Consider the following 19,223-nt stretch of genomic DNA (forward strand, 5'->3'; position numbering starts at 1 on the left):
ATTTCAATCCCCCCTGCTTCCCCTGCCTGTCTCCAGGTGTGGTATCCCTGCAGGACAATGGGAAGACATTCAGTGTGTCCAGCACCATCCGCATCCCGGTAGAAAGGAAAGACGATGGGGCAGCTCTGAGTTGTGAGGCATTCCACCCTGCACTTAATGGGCAGAAGAGGATTCGGCATTATCGCCTGGATGTCTATTGTAAGTCCCTTCTCTTCTTTTGTGTGTGTGTGTGTGTGTGTGTGTGCCTCCAAACAATTTCTATCCATCTTTCAGACAAATTAAGTAACATAATGTTCATTGCCAAATATTTCAAAACAAACATTATTTCATCTGTATTGCTGTCACTGAAATTGCTACTTCAGGCCTCTTCATTATAGTGTTTTACTTTAATGCCAGCAATAATTTTGTCAGGTTAGCAGCCTCATTTTTCAAACGGTGATATCTCATTTTAGAATGATCCTCTTTTATACACCGTCCAGGATTTTAACAGTGATATTCAGAACTGCCCTGTATGAGACCTGCACTCATTAAGACCACCAGGTACCGGAACAGCTTCTTCCCCACAGCTGTCAGACTCCTGAACTCTGCCTCCTGACATCTGACCCACGTTAAACTCATGGACTGAACATACACACACCCACAATGGACAACTGTACCCTCAAACACAATAATAACATGGACTGAACCACCACTCACAACCACTAGCACTTTATATAGCCTCTGTAGAAACTATCTACACCCTCACTTATCTTAACTGCACTAATGTATAGCTCTGTGTAAATAATCATTCTGTACATTCGATAATCTTTAATCCTACAACTGTTTACAACTTGCATAGTTCCCATTTCTGTATAGCTGTATATCTCAGATTTCTGTAAAGTTATTTATTTCATATTCTGTATAGTTTTTCATATTTATATCCTGTTCATAGCCTGTACATAGCTTGTACTCACTACAGCCTGTACATACTTATAGTTATAGAATATTCACAACATACTTCATACCGTGTACATTATAACATACCATAATAGACCCATTTCTGTAATATACTCACATATCTATATTATTGCTAATATATATTGTAATATATCTATATCACTAAAGCACTTCTGGATGGATGCAAACTGCATTTCGTTGCCCTGTACCTGTGCATGTGCAATGACAATAAAGTTGAATTCTATTCTATTCTATTCTATACAAATCTTGTCATGCAGGGAGCTGCCAGAGATAGGAACACGGCCAGGTTAGGCTCCTGGCCTGTTGTTTAAACAGCTAAACAACATCAAGTGAAAGAAATGTGGAGTATATTAGTATGTGAAACAATCCCTGCCCTACGTTGACTTTGTCTTTTTGTTGCTGGTGTCTTTGCACAAGTTTGTGTGCACTAAATTGTAATGTCCTCTTAGAGGAGGCAAAGCGGGAAAACTACTGAAAGAGATAACTCCCTGGGTTTTTGTATTATATATTTTATGCCACACTAAATTGTCAGCATTTGTTTGGGGGGTTTTTTTTGGTTCTTTTTGAAGTCTGTTTCAGTAGAATCAGTGTATAAAATGAGAAAATCAGATGTAAGCTTGTCAAGTTTTTGATGTTTGTTTTTGATGTGAGGAGGAACAAATATTTGCTTTCAGCTCAGTGTTTTGATTTGAAGATATTAATTTGTACTACTGTGTTTGCATGCTGCCTAAGTGAAGCCAAAAACTGAAATGGACTGGAAGATTAAAATTTAGAAAAAAAGAAGGCACTTTTTGGAAAATACAGGGAAATGCGTCTCAGTAACAAAATCCAGAAGTGACAGAGACTAATCAAAAGCAGCGTGCTAGCAGGACCGAAACAAGGGACACTCAAATATACAGGATGTGGTTCTGTTAACCTAACCACCGGAGCTGATTGCAGCCACTCAGGCAAAAGACAATGCTTCTGATCCCACCAGAGTACACTTTGGAAAAATTCCCAAAATTACTCTCCCCTCAGAATTTCTACTTTTTCATGGAAGTCACGTCAAGCAGCGCAGAGCAGATGAGGAGGGCAGGAAGTTAGACATGGGGACGGCATAGAGAATCTGGTCAGTTTTCAGAATATAAGAACCCATGCAGACTAAACGCTCCATTTCTGAAATGCTACTGGTGCGCCTTGAAGTCTTGTGATAATGGAGCAAAAGTGTGTCAGAGGCAAGACATCAAAGACATGTACCACATGTATTTCAGGGGTCAGGAAAAGGGAACAACAACATAACAAAGTCTGTGGGGAAAACGCACAAGCTATACACACCAGGGAAAAGGCTAATAAGACAGGTGACAAGACACAGAAAATACTACACAGGGACAGAACAAAACAAAAAACATGTTCCAGCACAGAAATCGTGGCACATTTTTATTTTATTTTTTTTTATTATTTTTTTTAGAAAAACAAAGATTGTGCAAAGTTCATTTTGTTTAGTTTTTTCATGTGGATCCCTATTTCCTTCCATACTGGAATTGTCTTGTGGGCAGCAATTGATAAAAGGCATTATTATAGCAGATAAACTGTGATGAGAATACAAGATAAAAGTGCATACAGTGTGGTCTCTCTTCTCCCCCAATATTAATCTGATGAATTTCAGCAGTCAACCATATTCAGTAACTCCATTAGTTCTATCTTCACTGTTCCTGACAGCTTGATGTGATTGCTTGATCCAACAATATATCATTTTGAATAGTCAAACATTTCCCAGGCATATGTAAATATTTATAGATGTGGATGATTCATATTTGGCGAATATGTTTACATCGGCCTTGTGAGTTCAATTAATTTGCCACTTCTATATTAATGTTTGTTGATAGATCAGACTGGTGAGCTATCAACAAACATTAACATCTCTGCCTGGATGCTCCTCCAGCCAGAAAACTGGCAATAATGACCAACCGCGGGTGTGGATTTGGCTCCTGATTGTTCTGTTACTGAAGCAAGTGCACTACAGCAGCTGCTGGAGCGGTGGGCTGCTTATGATAACAGGTGTCTAAACCATAGGATTGTCGCACGGTTGCCTTGGAAACAGATGTCAAAGACAATTTTCCTTCCATGTTCTAACTTTTCCCTTTCTGTTACCTGTCTTTTGTTTCGGATTCTTTTTTTCTTTCTTGATTTTTTTTCCTGTTCCTGTCTGATTCTTGCATCATTCGGATCGAGAAATGTTTTTTCTGTTTTTTTCTCTGAAATGCTTACTCATGTCACCCTCCTCCTTTCTGCTTTTCTACAGTTGCACCTACAGTTCGAATTGTTCCTCCTGCTGGCATTTTGCGAGAGGGCGACTCGCTCACCCTCACCTGCTCTGTCACTGGGAATCCTCTGTAAGTCTATTTGTATATGTATGTGTGGTAAACAGCTTGGCATTGGTGCGCTTTACATTAAGAATGTGCTGCTTTTGTCTTGCTTTCCACATTATTTACCAGGACACATTACGAAGATAACACATTCATGACAAATGAATTTAGCTTTACTTTTCACAAGATATGTAAAAGTTCTGTTTGCCATCTGGTTTCAGGCGCTACTTGTGAAAGTGTTGCAGGCTGTCATAAGAGAGAGATTTTTCCATAATTTTTAAAATGAATTCCAGATGAAGTAATCATAAATTATAAATTGTTTGCCTCGACAAAGCAAAGGGTTTTGACAAATTAGTTTAAGGGTACGCAAACATCGTTTGACTGACAAGGGCGTGCAGGAGTTTGCAGAGTTCAGTATCAATCCTTACAAATAGAAAATTTAGCAAAATTGAATCGTGTCTAACACAGTTTTGTGGAATTGTTTTGAGCTGCTGCTACAAGAATGACATTTCATTTCTAATATTGCTAAAGATTTGTAAGGCTTGACTTTATCTCTGCCAATCTGTTAGCAGAACTCTGTTTTACACATTTACCCAGACCATTAATTATAGATCATAATTAAATCCCACCAGCTAAATATAGAACGAGCTGGAATTGAATAACAAGCAACCCTAAAGAACTGCAAAAGAGCTGAAGTTACTGCGACCCAGTAACACTAGAGTTAAATGTATTTGTTTGTTTACTGGTTTTCTTTTAATATGTTTCAAAGAACAAAAATATGTGAAAAAATCTATCAGAGTAAACTTAAATTTTGATTTGTTGAAGGTTCAGAGAAAGTGTTAGCTGTCAACAATGTCAACAATGAAGTGATAAGGGGTGCTACCAAAACCTTTTTGCCATTTATGGGCTATAGAGGTAAATTGGGTGCAGTAGGTGATCTGTGACTATCCAACAGAGAGCGTCTCTGAAATATATTACTGTTTATTTTCCAAGTAATTACTATCCACTTTCGTTTAAAGAAAAATCTCCTTCTTAATTGCTATTGTGGAAACATCCTTGAATAACTTCTACCTGCTCCAGTGGAGCTTTTCACAACAGAAAACAGGTTTTCCTGGGCAGCTCCTAAATGTGTGAGTATAAAGCAATTATCACAGAAGGGAGAACATGTGTGCTTAACCAACATTACTGGTTCTAAAGGAAGAAGAAAATCAGCGAGACCTTGGGCACTCTTAACCAGAAAGCTACAACAGATTCATTGTTTTTGTCTAATACTTTTTTCACATTCGTCTCTTTCTATATAATTTCTCACTGTGATCCTTCATTTCCAGGATTCTACTTCAGAAACTGAGTGCAATTATCAAGTACTTTTAATTTCAGCCATCTTTTTTGTGTCTGTGAAATTACTATATTGCATAGACTTATCTTTGTATTTGTTGTACGTTCTTGGTACTGTGCTCAGAAATCTAAATATCAATACTTATTATTGAAAATATTGGGAAATGGACTTGAAATATGAGCTGTAAGCCATATTTATCTTCTATTACACGTGTAAATGTACAATATTAAACCACGTAATATATTTCTTGTTATGTAAGGACACGTGAACGTAGCAGTGTTCTTCTGACTTTGATGAAAAGCAGAAGAGTGGTTTCACCCGACATTTACCGTTTGACAGATGGATAAAAACCTGATCCATATTTTATTGCATGAAGGACAAAGAGAAGAGGCGCTTTAGACTGTGTCTGATAGGATATTGGAAGTGTGTAAGGGGATACAAAAAAATTCTGTCTAAATGTGGACATGGTATGCACTGTGTGTGAGGTTACCCAAACCCAATCAGCAGTCAACAATTTTAAGATCCGACCTTGAAATGAAGCCTTTTTCTAGAGTGTTGGCAGCCCTTTGGGCACTTTCTAGAAGGGTATTGGGGCCTAAGCTCTTAAACCCTCCCCTAGATTGTCTGTCTGTCTGTGGGCATTGGGTCCGCTAAAGCTCCCTAGTAAAGCCCATTGCAGCTAAAGTGTGTGCATGTGTGTTTTTGTGAAGTGTATTGGCTATAGCCCCACTAAAGCTTTGTAACGGCTGGTTGGGGACACTGTGTATGCGTGTGTGTATGTGACAGTGAGGGATGGGACTTCAGGCAGCACTGGACTATGACCCTCATCTCATGCTGGACTGCACACCCATAGACACACACACAGTCACACACACATTACAGTACCCTTGTCACCCTCGCGCTTGCTCCCTGGCCCTGTTAACTGCCTGTTAAGCATTAATTACTAATTATATGTCACTTCCTTGTGGCGAAGGGTACACTCACTGTCTGTCTGTTACTAGGCGGGGAGATTAAGGCAGACAATGTCTTTTCATTTAGCTTGATAGCCTGATTATTTGTGTGTTATCTTTGTAAGGGATTACTCAGAGTAAGAGTGCAAGTTTGCTGTTGCAAGAGAGGAAAAACTGGAGATTTTGTTTTAAAACATCAGTGTGGAAAGGGAGAAACTGTGTATATGCATCTATGCTGAACCAAGAAGGTGGTTTAATTAGACTTCCTGAGGGATTAGATCCCAGATGAGTCAGGATTGTAATCTGGCCAGGGTGGCAAGAGCCATGAAACCCTGCCAGACACACACACACACAAAGATTTGGGGGTCTGTAATCCTTGTACCTCCCATCTGCTCTGCCTTCCCAGCCTCGTGACCAATGCATTTTGTCTGCCTGCTTCTGCACTTCAACTCCTACTACACATTTTTTCCCTCACTCTACCTGTAATACATTCTTCTTGTTTTCTTTCCTACTCTTAACACCTGACAACCCTTTACTCTGTCATCTGCCCCCTTGTCACTCTTACCCAGTTCTTTCAAGCACTCGCTGCCCTCTAACCACATATCTCATGATTATTTATCGGGATGCATCCCTCGCTTGCCACGATTTCTCCTCCAAGACCCTTCTTTCATTCTCTTGTCAACCTCACCCTATGGGCTTCTTTACCCTCCGTCTTCACCTCTTTTTTTTATCATGCCACCACTTCTGGTAGTGCCAAAGTCAATCTGATACTGACTTCCTTTGCTTCTAAAATGATTTAGCTCTTCAGGCTTTATTAAATATCTTTCAGACTATCCGTATTGTATCCATTGCATTGTTATGCGAGGTACTTGCTGACAGTGTTAAGCAATGTCCTTGGAAATATTTGATTCAATAACCCATATTTTTATCCCGTGAATTTAATAACAGCATGACTACAATGATTATTAAAGAAGTTATAAATTACATTACTTATTAACTAACTACCATTTCTGTCAAAAGTGCCTCTGAGCTGATCTAAATCTTGAGCAGCCTTATATCCTGTCTTCTTTATTTGACAAGCATAGAAGCATAAAGTAATTATACAATAAAGTTATTTTTATTTGGACAAACAACAAGTTACATGTTAGAGATACAGTGGCCACTAACAGCTAACTAAGGCCAGTCTTTTACCTCGTTCTTCTACTATCAAGGTAAAACCTAAGGGTTAGTCGTCTCTTCAGAAAACATGAACTAAAGTGTGTGATTACTGCATGTAAGCTTATCTTGAGATATCTTTTTTCCACAAGACATCTCTTTTTTCAAACAATACAGCTTGCTTTGTCATTTTGAAACCACATACCAGCAGAGATGCAGAGCAATGATCAGGGAATGCAGGTAGAACGTTTCTGAACTGATAAAAGACATGCAGCTACTCAAAACGTGTATGTCACGGGGACAGCAAGTAGACAAGCCGAGGTCTCGTTCTCCCCAGCCACCTCGTCCAGTTCATCAGGGGAAACACAGGGGCATTCACAGGCTAGAGTGTCCTGGGTCTACCCTAGGGTCTTGAAACACCCCACCTAGGAGGCCCCAGGAGGCATCCTAGTAAGATCACTGAACCACCTCAGCTGGTTCCTTTCAATGTGGAGGAGAGAGGTCTACCCTCAGCCCCCCTCAAATGACTAACCTCCTCATGACATCTCTAAGGCAGAACCCAAACCTCATTCAATGGAAGCTCATTTCTTCCACACATATCTGCAATATCATGCTTTTGGTCACAATACAGAGCTTGTGGCCATAGGTGAGGGTAGATTGAGAGCTTCACTTTAGCACTCAGGTCTCCACCAAACTCCAATCATGATAGCAAATACCACTGCTTGTTGTAGGTATAATAACAAACTGCAAAAATTAGACATCTAAAGCTAAAACCTATAATATTTAAGTTAGAAGATTCCAGCATTCTGGTCAATTAGGGCATTTGTAGTACATGTATGAATTTCCTTTGGGCAGTCCAGTTTCCTGGGCCAGAGACATGTATGTCAGGTTAATTGGTGACTCTTAAATGTCCATATATGTGAAGATGCTAAGGAATCAGGGTTCCGCCCTCTCCTTAAACTATCAACAGTCTTTGACAGCACTGATTATGTCATTTTACTGACAGATTATGGAACTGGGTGGTACCTGTAGCACGGCTCTCAAATGGTTCTCATCAAACGTATCTAACTAGCACTTCAGAACTGCATGTCCTCAACAGGACCACTCATGTGGGTCCCCCGGGGCTCAGTGCTTGGTCCAATTCTGTTTTCTTTATATATGTTAGCCCTGGGTCATCTCCTACCATTGCTATCGCGGTTGACTTTTGATAACTGATTGAAGGTTTCATATTTCTTACAGGCCCAGAAACACTCAGTGGTCCAAGATTAATGACACCTTACCTGAGAGGGCAGAGATTTCTGGCACTACTCTTCAGATTTCCCGTCTTAGCCAATCACACAACGGGACATACCTGTGCCAGGCCCAGAACGACTATGGTCGTGCTGCTGATCATTACACGCTGTTGGTATATGGTGAGTAAAGATCACTAACAGTGAATTTGCTGTCCATTTTCTTAGTTTTAAGACAAGTGCTTGCAAAGTTTGCTCCAGTGGTTCTTTTTATGTCCCTTAAGTTTTAGTACCTGAGGCTGTAGTTAACGGTCCTGAATAATTTTATGTTCAGTGGTTGCTTTGTTAAGCTTCTTATTTCTTTTCTTATTCTTTGATAATATTTTAGAGAAGTCTTTTAAATTGTATTGATTCTTTTATCTTCCCTGAGTATTTGGAGTCTGGCTATACTGTCAGTGGGTAACAAACCCACTACAGCATGATGCTTGTCTCATTTTTCTTTCAGCTTTATTTGTTTTTTTGATTCGGACACATCAGGAAACCTTTACTAAGCCTGCTGTGCAATTGATTTCACAGTGCTATTGATTCCACGAGGAGACTAGCATGCACAGATACTAGTCACCAACATTATTATTCTGGCTATCGCTTGTAAAGAAGCAGCTTATTATCTCCACTGTGACCCAATCTTCTCCTCAAGGAATTCAAAATAACTTATCTTCAAGTGCAATAGCTAAAGATACAAGATATTTTGACAACTAATGAATTTCACAGTGCGTAATGACACGGACAAGACAAGGACAGAAGTTGAAACACAGTGTGCAGTGAAAAACCTGTTGGAATTCTTTTCTTGTTGCATGAACAGAGGTTTTAGAGGGGAGGAAGATGCTGGTAAAATGGCTTTGTTATCACGATCTGCAAATAAATTCACTGGTGCTACATTCCCAAAGTGTATGTAGTAACCTGTTCTAGTAAGCAAGCTCACAATACCCGTCTATAGTCTTACAATGGCCCCCAGTAGATTTTAGACTTTGTTTTAAGCACTAAATGGAGAAGATCCAGATTGTTTATCTCAGCTGCTTCTCTAACACACTGCTGAGATGTATACTACTAGGAAGTTCAACAAAGCCAGGCTGGCTTAACAAAACCCCAAATCGCAGTTGGAGCTGGTATCACAACAGCGCGATGGGCATTTCACGCGTCACAAGAGTCCACTTCCACACAACGTGATCTTTGAGAATGCCTCCTACTCCAGTTGAGATATTATAAGGTGATGATGATAAAACCGTGATATAAATCTATAAACAATATAAAAAAAATCTAACAGTCAATCGCAACACTGTCACAAATAAAACAAGAGATTAATACTGCAGAAAAATTAATAAGCTTGGAATTAAGTGCGCAGAGTGAAAAAACAAAGAGCAAGTTAATTATTTTATCGCCACGTGTGCTTTCAATGTTGCTGTCTGTTTCTAACGTGACAGCCACGCTTTAGAGCTCAAGAAAATATAAACTGGATGCAATAAAATATTAAAGGTTACCATTCCACAGCCTAATAATGGAGATGTGGAAATTGCTTTGGTTTATCGACAGATCAAAGTGGAATTCATTCTATTGATGTGTTTTCTGTGTTCTGGTAGCTGCAGTTTCATCAGTGTAAAACAGACTTAACAGTACATTAGAATCAAGTATACAAACATTTATACATTTATTCATACCAACTGAATATATGCACATTCGAGCGACAAAGCGATGCGGCACCTGGGTTGCTGTAACTTTACAGCAGGGCTTCATGTATGATGTTAGTAAGGCGTGGCTTAAGAACTTGCACATATGAAAAAAAGGGAGAATCTATGTTGCACTTAAAACATGCTGTATATATAAGAATCAGTGTGAAAACGTCTCTTTTCACAGATTTTAAACCCAAACTCTGATTTTAAACTCAACACAGCTCACTTACCAGTTAGCGCTGTTAGCATTCTGTGATTGCAGGTTCAGAGTTTCTTAGCTATTGCACACAAGATTGAAGACTGTGGAGTGCGATGTGACCCCTGTGTCCAAAGCAAATGTCTCCCAAGTGAGACAAATGAAGAGACTTTGACTTTGATAAGCCTACATACTACATACTAAAACCATGAAATTAAGATGTTATATTTTTTTTAAACTGGAACTCTTTTAAAAAATCAGCTAAAGACTTATTTGTTTATGTAGCGTTTCTGTTTTATTCGATCTTATTGATAATGCCTGCTTTAATTATCAGCTTTTGTTTCTTCTGTTTTATTCTGTGTTTTTGTTGCTCTTTACTATATTTAAAACTTCTGTTATTTTTTGTGATTATTTCTAGTTTTTATGTAATTCTATTTTGTTTTACAGCACTTTGTAACTCTGTCTCTGAAAAGTAATTTATAAAAAACATATTTGTTACTAATCCACTTACTTGCTATGCTAGTCCTTATTTTCAGTAATAAGGACTGTGCGTGTGTGTGTGTGTATGTATGTGTGTATGTATATATATATATATATATACACATACATATATCACATTACACTGTTAGATGTTCAGCACGGCCAAATTTCCAGATAATGAGGTAAGCATAAGTCCAATTAATCCCTTTGAGCTGAAACCTCAGGCATCAGATTGCTCTAAATGTTTGGTTTCAGCTACTTGTGGCTCTGTATCATATCAGTGAGAGCTGATATCCTTATTAGGGTCATTTGTAACCACAGCTCTGAGCGTAAGCACATCACTTTCCTACCTCTGTTTGTGAGGGGCAGCTGATCAAATGAAAGGGTGACTTGAAGGGAGGGTGGCGAAGAGGAATTAAAACAGCTTCACCAAGGCTCAAAATAAATAAGCATATTTTTTTTACATGTGTAAATGTTGCTAGCAGAGTTCAATCACAACTGTGGAAATGAACACAGCAGTTATCCCTTATTAATAAAAGGCGATGCTAGCGATGCCGCTTGCAACATCACATGAATATCTCGCACCACTTCTTTTCAGGAAATATGACAAATTGGCTAAACTTTCTCTCTGGCTTAGAAGTACATTTGAAAAGAATGTTTAAAGTTGTGTGATCCAAGAGAGTAAGAACTCTGTAAAACTTGCAATCAAATAAGGACAAAACAAGATTTGTGAAATTTTAACAAGACAGCAGCAGTAGGGCTGAATTGTAAAGCAAGCTCGTCATTAGCGGCTTATATGGATTCATATCCAATGCATTTGTGGTTTGACCTAATTACGTGCACACCACTGTCACTCAGTAGGTTTGCCCTTTTGATCTAACCCCCCACTCCCCTACTGGCAGCTCCTGTCATGTCATTCTAGCACCTGGTTTGAAGATCAGAAGCAGTGGGAAGAATGAAGGGAGCTGAGACATATCTTATGTAACATTCTTAGGTTGCTTTTAGTTAGCGCACCCTCGTCTATCTTTCTCACTGTTGCACTAGCCATCGCTTTCTTTTCCACACCGAGTGCACTTTTGTACAATAATCAGATGACACACGTAATGGCAGCTTTCCACAGACATCACGGGTGGCAACACTGGCAAGATGAAAGATGACATCACCACCAGCTCTCCTTTCTCTCGCACTTATTCTTTCATTCTCTGTTTCTCTATTCAAAAAGGTTAGACATGTCGAGCTTTGATGTGTGTTGCCACCACTGTAGAAAATTGTCTTTTTCCACTTCACCATTTCCTTAGCAGTCGTCTCCATTTATTTTCCTCTGTGGCATTTTTTCCTCAAATTTCATCATTTATCTTCTTTAATGTCGTTGCTCTGTGCTGCTTGTTAATTTGACATATCGCTCTTTTTTCTTATCCTTTCGTTTTGTGAATAAAATGATACTTTCAGATCAAGGAATCTGGCCTCAATAAAAATCCATAAAAGACAGGAAATTCTCATAAACAACATAAGCCTAGCTTCAGCTCCTTTGTGCTGCACCATAGATTTTCAGCAATCAGCTTCTTAAGTCCTCTCGGTGTGCCCCGTATCAGTGGTAGGTTGCTGTACTTCAAAAAAAAAAAAAAAAAAGGTAGTCACCCACTGGGCAGATTGTTTTAAACCTTATCTCAAAGAGCTCAGAGTTGTTGATGCAACCATCATATTAATCTGTAGGCAACTGAAAGTCGCACTTGATTTTCCCGAATGTCACAACTAATAATCCAGCTAATATGGTGAAAATTATTTCTTGAGAAATGTCAAACGTATCCATTGAATTCAAGCTCTAATGTTTTCGGTAATATGTGTGTCTTTGTAAATGCCGCAGAACTTAAATGCACGCTTTACTATACATTTGTATTGATGTCAAGTGTTCCTCTGACTGTGAGGTGTCCACACTTGAAAAAGACCAGACTTTGAATTTCACTCAACTTTATTTAGACCAACTAGTTTGATAGCTGGTAGGTAGCAGCAGGTAAAAAAACCTTTCAACACAAAAATAAAGAACATTTCATTAACCATTCAGATAAATTACACAGAAGACAGATGAAATAACAAAATACACTTCAGTAAAGCCATTTACCATGTGGTTAACTGTGGTTCTTAAATAAATATACACAATGTGTCTTCTTTGCATTTAACACTTTTTTATAAACAATTGTATTTTAAAGTATACATTTTAGAGTTCACAAACATTTTAATAGACTTTAACTAAGGATTTTCTTTACAAAGAATTTTCTTTAAATCAAAACCAAACATTTATTCACTAGTTTTACAATCCACCCAAGGATTTGGGGTAACTATTTTTAATATTAATTAACATAAATATGTGGGAACACTAACGGCACAAACAATTTATTCAAACTTAAACATTCATTTTTGTCAATATAATTAAACTTAAATGCAGCAACTATTTCCCTAAGCGTAAAACATTTGCACAACTGAGCTTCCATAGTCCCAGATACATCTGCAAAAGCAAAATGTGAACTCAAGAGCTTACCGATAGCCTGTCTTGTTCAAAGTCTTCCTCACAGTGGAAAAGTGCTTTGTTTGCCGTCCTCTCAGTATGTTGCACCCGGGTCAAATGACTGCTGCATGCATTTAAAGGTTTACTCGGCACGCCCACCCTTGATTGCTCTAATGTGGCTCACCTGGCAGGGCGGCGCACACCAGGCCGTGCTTAGTTGTTGATTGCACCCAAGGTCTAATCAGCGGCCATGGGTAAGCAGCAGCACCGAACAGGTAGAGGGCAGGAGGAGGAAAAGAGGAATAACAGCCACACCTACTAGGTCAGCGCGACAATTGATGTAAATAAACCACCAAGGATGATTTAACATAGTGCTGGTGACATGCTAGCTTCTGAAAACTAAATGAAAGTCGCCAATCAATAATAAAAATGATGGGATTTAATGCTATAAAACACAAGATGAATCATAACTCCAACATTTTACACAGCATGTGCTTTCTTTCATTCCAGCACCCACATTGTTTAAGTAGGTGTCATCATCTGTTTCTTTCATTCAAATAATGATTAACTTATTTTGTAGCGAGGATCTTCACTTCTTCCCAAAGCATTATGCAGATCAAAAGAAATGCAGTTTTACTGGTGTATTGATGTAGTCGCATGCTTTACCTTTTCAATCTCTCTGAGGTTATTTTCTTTTTTCTGTTTGAAACACTCTTGTTATTCACCTTTTCCCATTATAACTTGCTGTATTCTGTTCCTCAATGTCATTTTTTCCTTGTGCTTTCAACTGTTCTCACCTTTTTAGCACCTCCTGTCCACTTCCTTTTCCTGTCCCTGCTCTTCAAACACCATCACTATTTCTCACTTGGCCACCGGTCTGCCCCTTATTCTAGGTTCAGCTGCAGTTCAGTCTCTTTACCGAAGAAGGCCTTGCTCTCTGAGAAGGCGACACGGAGCAAACTGGGTGTAAAGTAGTGAGAAGTTGGATTGGGGGAACGGGGGTAGGGGGGTGTGATGGAGAAATGAATAGGGGGAGATGAAGGACGATGGAGGTTGAATGCAGGTTAACATTCAGTACCACGGCTTGTCAAATACACGAAATGTCAGTTTAGCTGGCTCCCAGCCTTCCCACAGGGAATCCCTGGGTGCACTGGAGGAGGAAGTGCAGGCAAAGAGGGGATGATGGAAGATGTGTGTTATAAGGTATGAGTCAGCAGAAATGAAACCATTCTGTTACAGGTGCAAAGAAACTTGTTCATCTCTATGTCTCATTTTGTGTCAACCGTCCCTCTGCGAGAATTACCTGCCATCAGGGTCTGCAGCCTGAGCTCAAACTCAGGCAAAAGGGGCTTCAGATTTGTCGCAGGTGCTTTAAGTGCTGTCACTTTACAAAGAGAGGCAGGTTTAATGCTAGCCAAGGAGAATCGTGAGTGAGAGGTGGGAAACTCTCCAAGGGCCTTGGTTGTGCAAAGACATGATGCATTGAAGCTGAGCTTTATTGGACGAGTCACACATTCCTACCGCATATTACTCTGTGTGTGTTATTGAATTTTTATTCCTGTATACATGCATGTTTATGATTTAAGAGCGAGGTTTCTCAGAGTGCCCGGGGACCAATCAGAGGGCTAGGTAGCATTATATGGGCTGCACATTCATTCCTCCACAGTTTATGGCTATTTTCACACATGGTCTTCATCTCTGACCTTATATAGATATTACCCAAAATAGGTGTGAGCACAGATGTACTAAATCACAGTTCATGTGAGTCCACAGTGATCAAGGAAGCACCTTACCCAAGACAAACTGAGTATTTCAAGTATTAGAGCTAATGTTGCTTGTGGGTGCTTTTAACTCTTTTATTCTAGTGTTCATAACACACAAACACGTTTCTGTCTTCCTAATAGGACAGAGGGTGCTGGTTTGAAAGCTAGAAACCAGCACAAAAACGATTTACTGAAATTAAATGAAGAAATTAATCACCAACATAAACCACTATCCTCTAAACAGACACATTAAAACGTTAACTACCCGTGTGTGATGTCTGCATTTTTCTGTTATGGCTCTTAATTCATGCTGATTTCCTTAATTGACACACTTTAAGAAGCCTTGATTTAGAGAGAGTGAGATATTTCCTGTTGCTGTGCATGTAGGTGTGTGAACAAATTAAAACAATGAAATTAACTTTCTTTTTTTTTCTTTTTTTTTTTTTAATAAATAGGACAGGGGGAATGAATGAGAGAAAGAGGGGGAGAGAAAGAAAGAAAACCAAAGGGGAGAAGAGACGGTGAGAAGGGGGGGGAAGAGAGAGAAAAAAAAAAAGAACTCCTGGGTCACCTGTATGGAGAAAAAAAAAAAACAAACAAAAAAAACAAACAGAGGAGACAGCAAACAACAAAGAGCAACATAATAATAGAGAAAACAAAGCACCATCACAATAAACTAGCTAGTCATAGATATCAATATTTACTAAATAATAAACGATATTGTGCAGCACGCAAGATAGACAGCGCACAGTGTGCTTTGAGGCAGCAGCCAAGAAAGCTTTAGTCCGCGTCTGTGAATACCCATGTGTGCATACCTGTGTGGATCAGCATGCTTGCATTCCAAAGGTTTCTCCATGTAATGATCTGCTAGGGAGTGTGGGGGGGCCACAGCCCCGTCCTCCAGGGTGTGAAGCGGGTATGGAGGAGATCAAAACTCCAGACATCCAGAGGCCCCCAGAGCACAAGAGACCATGGAAGACCAACAGAGGGGCAGCCGCGCCACTATTCCAGTAAGAGCTGAGGAGAGTCCCAGATGAGGGCTCGCCCAGCAGCCGCGGAGCAGAAGTCAGGGGGAGTTGCAGTGACGCGCCCGTGAGCTCCGCCGGCCCCCAGCTGCGCCTGAGTGACCGAGCCCCAGGCCGAGAGGCCGGGGGCACCCCACCTCCAAAGGGGCCCGAGCGAGCCCCAGGCCCCAGGCCCCGACAAGCGGCCGCCAAGGAGTGAGCCGGTGTGTACCCGGACGCCCACCCCCAGACACAAAGAACCACCAACACACCGACACCTGAGGGAGTCCGCCACCGGCAGGGGAAGTGGTGGTGGGTGGAGATAGGCCTCCAAACCTTGGAGGGCCTGAGGTGTCCCCAGAGAGGTGGCGTCTGATACCCAACCTGACATATAGACACAGACATACAGGCACACACAGACACAAACATCCATTCCCACCCTCATGCTCTCATATGCACTCACTCCACACTCAACCAACGTGGAGACAGACATAAAGAGACGCTGTACACACAATCACACTCCCCAAGCGTACTCTACAAACCGGGTCTAGGTACCCTTGCCCCTGGAGGGGGGAATTGCACCCAGACCCAGGTGGTGTTACCCTTTTCCCTGCGGTGGGGAGAGGCAGACCACCCCGACTCCGCAGCAGCAGGGAGGCCCCACACCCCAGACCGCAGTCGGACGGCCAACTCCTCCTACTAGCCCTCCCGCTCCAGCAGGCCGCAGAGAATGGGGGTGGGAGAAGACTCCAAACCTCCCTCCACCCGCTCATTGTAGTGTTGATGCATATGTGTTCTAAGGTGCAATTAAAACCCAGGAGGGCATGGAGCTACCTGCCAAGGAGCAGCAGGTAAGCGCATAGTCCCTCCTGCTAGCCCTCAATGACTAAGTGTATTTAAAATTGAGAGGTGGGCAACGACGTCAGGGGTGAGGTATACACCCTGATGGTAATTTGGACTCCGTGATTGTGCCCACCCCCAAGATCCTATATGTATGTGTAATGAGAGTGTGAATAATGTGAATGTCTAAGTTGTGGGATAAAATTGAGGCAGAGGCAGCCAGAAGGGGACAGGGGGGGGGGGTAGCCTCCTCTGCACCCTGGTGACATACCCCCACTCCAAGGCCCTGCATGTGTGGGTGGTTGTGGAGGAGCGGGAAGAGGGAGGCAGCTGGAGATGGGGAGGGAAGGAAATTAACTTTCTGCAGCATTCAGGAGGCCACTATTGATGTAAATGTGAGAAATTTCGAAAGAATGAGAAAGCAAAGGCACACGCACACAAACACACAGTCTCGGAGCGAGTATCTGTAAAATCCTAAAAGGATGTGGCCTCTGTTGGGTGTTTCATCTCTGTGCCACCATTGTTAAGTAGAAATTGGATTTTTTTTTTTTTTATGTGTATGCGCAAAGATGCATGAGCATGCGAGTGCCTGTGACGGGGAGGAGAATGTTGTTGATTGTCTGGTGAAAGCCCAAAGGGCTTCCTTATGTAATTGAACTTAGTTGCTGCACTCAGATGAATCGCCAAGCCAATAAAACCTATTAGAATTGAATTGCATGAGAGAGTGTGCAAGATGGAGAGAGAGAGAGAAATGTCTCTCTCCATCTTGGGGAAATAAGTATTATAGTTTTCATATACTTAACACATGTGCATGCACGTGTATGCATGTGAGGGTGCTCGTTTCTGTGAAATACAGAAAGAAGCGAACAGTGGGAAGAATGCAAACTGGAAACTGATTTACAGAAAGTTGCATGGAAAGCAAAGCAAGGGACAAAAAGATGAAAGGGTGGGTACACGGTGAGATAGAGAAGGATATTAGGTGACCAGGGATTAGTCTGTCTCCTCGACTGTTGTAATGAGCCGTCAGGGTAATTGGAATGAAAAAAAAAACAGACCTCCACTTAATGAAGAGAGACTTTCAAAAAAAATAGAATGAGAAGGAAAGTGTAAAAAGGTTAGAGGCAGGGGGCCGAAGAAGCTAGACTGAGATAAAGCCGAGTCGTTTTAGTTTTAAAAAAGAAAAGCTTCAGTGCTATTTTCTTTCACTTGTGACAATGCACCTGACATCCAAGTAAATTTTCTATGAGTTTTCAGGTAATCAGTGTCGACCTTTATGGTCACAGTAGTGGACCTTTGACCAATGTCTAAGCACTCAGTGCGCTAAAAGATAACTGGCTAGACAAGCAGTGCTTTGGGCTAAGCCCTTAAAATAAAGAACACTGAACATGAAAGAATAACAGGGCTCATCCAAAATGGTGGTACCGTATCCTCAGGCGCACTACTGTGAGAATGAGATACGAGGAGAAACGTCATTATCGCCAGTGCCGCCTCATCCATCCCTCGAAATAACATGGGCTGTGTGCCTGATTGGCAGGCGTATAGTGTTAATGAATAACAATATGATGTGGGGAAAAAAGGACGCTATCGGCCAAGAGAACGACAGCTGTATGGCATTCTCCTTAATTAAGTTGAAGAGAGGCAGTGAGGGAACGCAGTCACAGAGGAATGAAACCAGAGAGCCAGCTGAGGCAGCCAAATGAAGGGAAGTGGAGAAGTGGACAAAATGGGTTGGGGAGCGAGGGTGAGGGAAAAAAAGAGTTTTGTTGATAAAGAAAGAAGAAAAGATGAGTGAGACTGAAAAAAATAAGAAAAAAGTTTAAAATAGTGAGCGGGGAACATTTATTTTTTCATGATAGTCAAAAGAAATTAATCAGCGACCAGTTAATTGGTGCAGTGACCTCAGCAATTAATCTTCCGCTCTTAGGCTCAAATGAAATCTACATGCATCCACACACACACATACAAAAGCATATAACATACAGCAACTCATACACTAAAGAGAGATTTAAGTAAATTCTATTTTCTATCAAATTCGATTTGTTCCACTCTCCATTTTACTTTATTTTTCCCGCAGATAACTCTTTATCTTTTGCACAAAATACATTATGCATCATGTAAGTCACGAACACAAGAGAACACCAAGGCTAGTCTTGAAGAAAGGGAAAAAAGGCAGTAGTGGGGGAGGTATTGTGCTGACATAAGAGGAGTGCAAAAAGAGATTGATGATCTCAGGGCCGGTGGGAGAAAGAGAGAAGAGACAGAGGAATACTTACCAATAAATTACTCCTGAACAGAAAGGGCAGCGTGTGTGCATGTGTGTGTGCAATTAGGCATTTGTGTATAAGGACATGTACACTGAGTATGCATGTTTTCATGCACAAGTGCATTTTCCTCTATTACAAAATAACTTCAGTGTGTGTGTGTGTGTGTGTGTGTGTGTGTGTGTGTGTGTGTGTGTGTGTGCCCTACACTGAGCACATAGACTTCCTTGCATGTTGCAGTTTTATATAAATTGTCTGATGAAGTGGCGTATTATTCATTCTGAAAGTGCTGATGCACACACACTCACGCCACCATCTCCCTTTTAGTTCTTGTCAGCCATTATTTTTATCTTTAACAGCACTGAACTTGTCTTTTTCTACCTCTCTACCTACCATTGTGTCTTAGCCATTGATTTGGAGAATGTGTCAAGATCCAAGCTATTGTTCAGCATTGAATGAGACAGTCCCTGCATGGCA

At 40.8% G+C, this 19,223-nt stretch overlaps 1 protein-coding gene across 3 annotated transcripts in view; it reads left to right on the forward strand.

Moving 5' to 3' along the window:
- The window catches only part of cadm4 (cell adhesion molecule 4), a 168,864-nt gene that overhangs the window by 140,555 nt on the left and 9,086 nt on the right, over window positions 1-19,223 (forward strand). For all 3 annotated transcript variants that reach the window (XM_085365396.1, XM_085365397.1, XM_085365395.1), the window contains exons 4-6: window positions 37-198; window positions 3,239-3,329; window positions 7,983-8,155. In XM_085365396.1, coding sequence (XP_085221522.1) covers window positions 37-198; window positions 3,239-3,329; window positions 7,983-8,155 — 426 coding nt within the window. The remainder of the gene's footprint in view (window positions 1-36; window positions 199-3,238; window positions 3,330-7,982; window positions 8,156-19,223) is intronic.

Source organism: Diplotaxodon limnothrissa, linkage group LG11, assembly GCF_057381915.1.
Source record: "Diplotaxodon limnothrissa isolate DT_005_m linkage group LG11, D_limnothrissa_male_GT1.1, whole genome shotgun sequence".
NCBI classification, from domain to species: Eukaryota; Metazoa; Chordata; class Actinopteri; order Cichliformes; family Cichlidae; genus Diplotaxodon; species Diplotaxodon limnothrissa.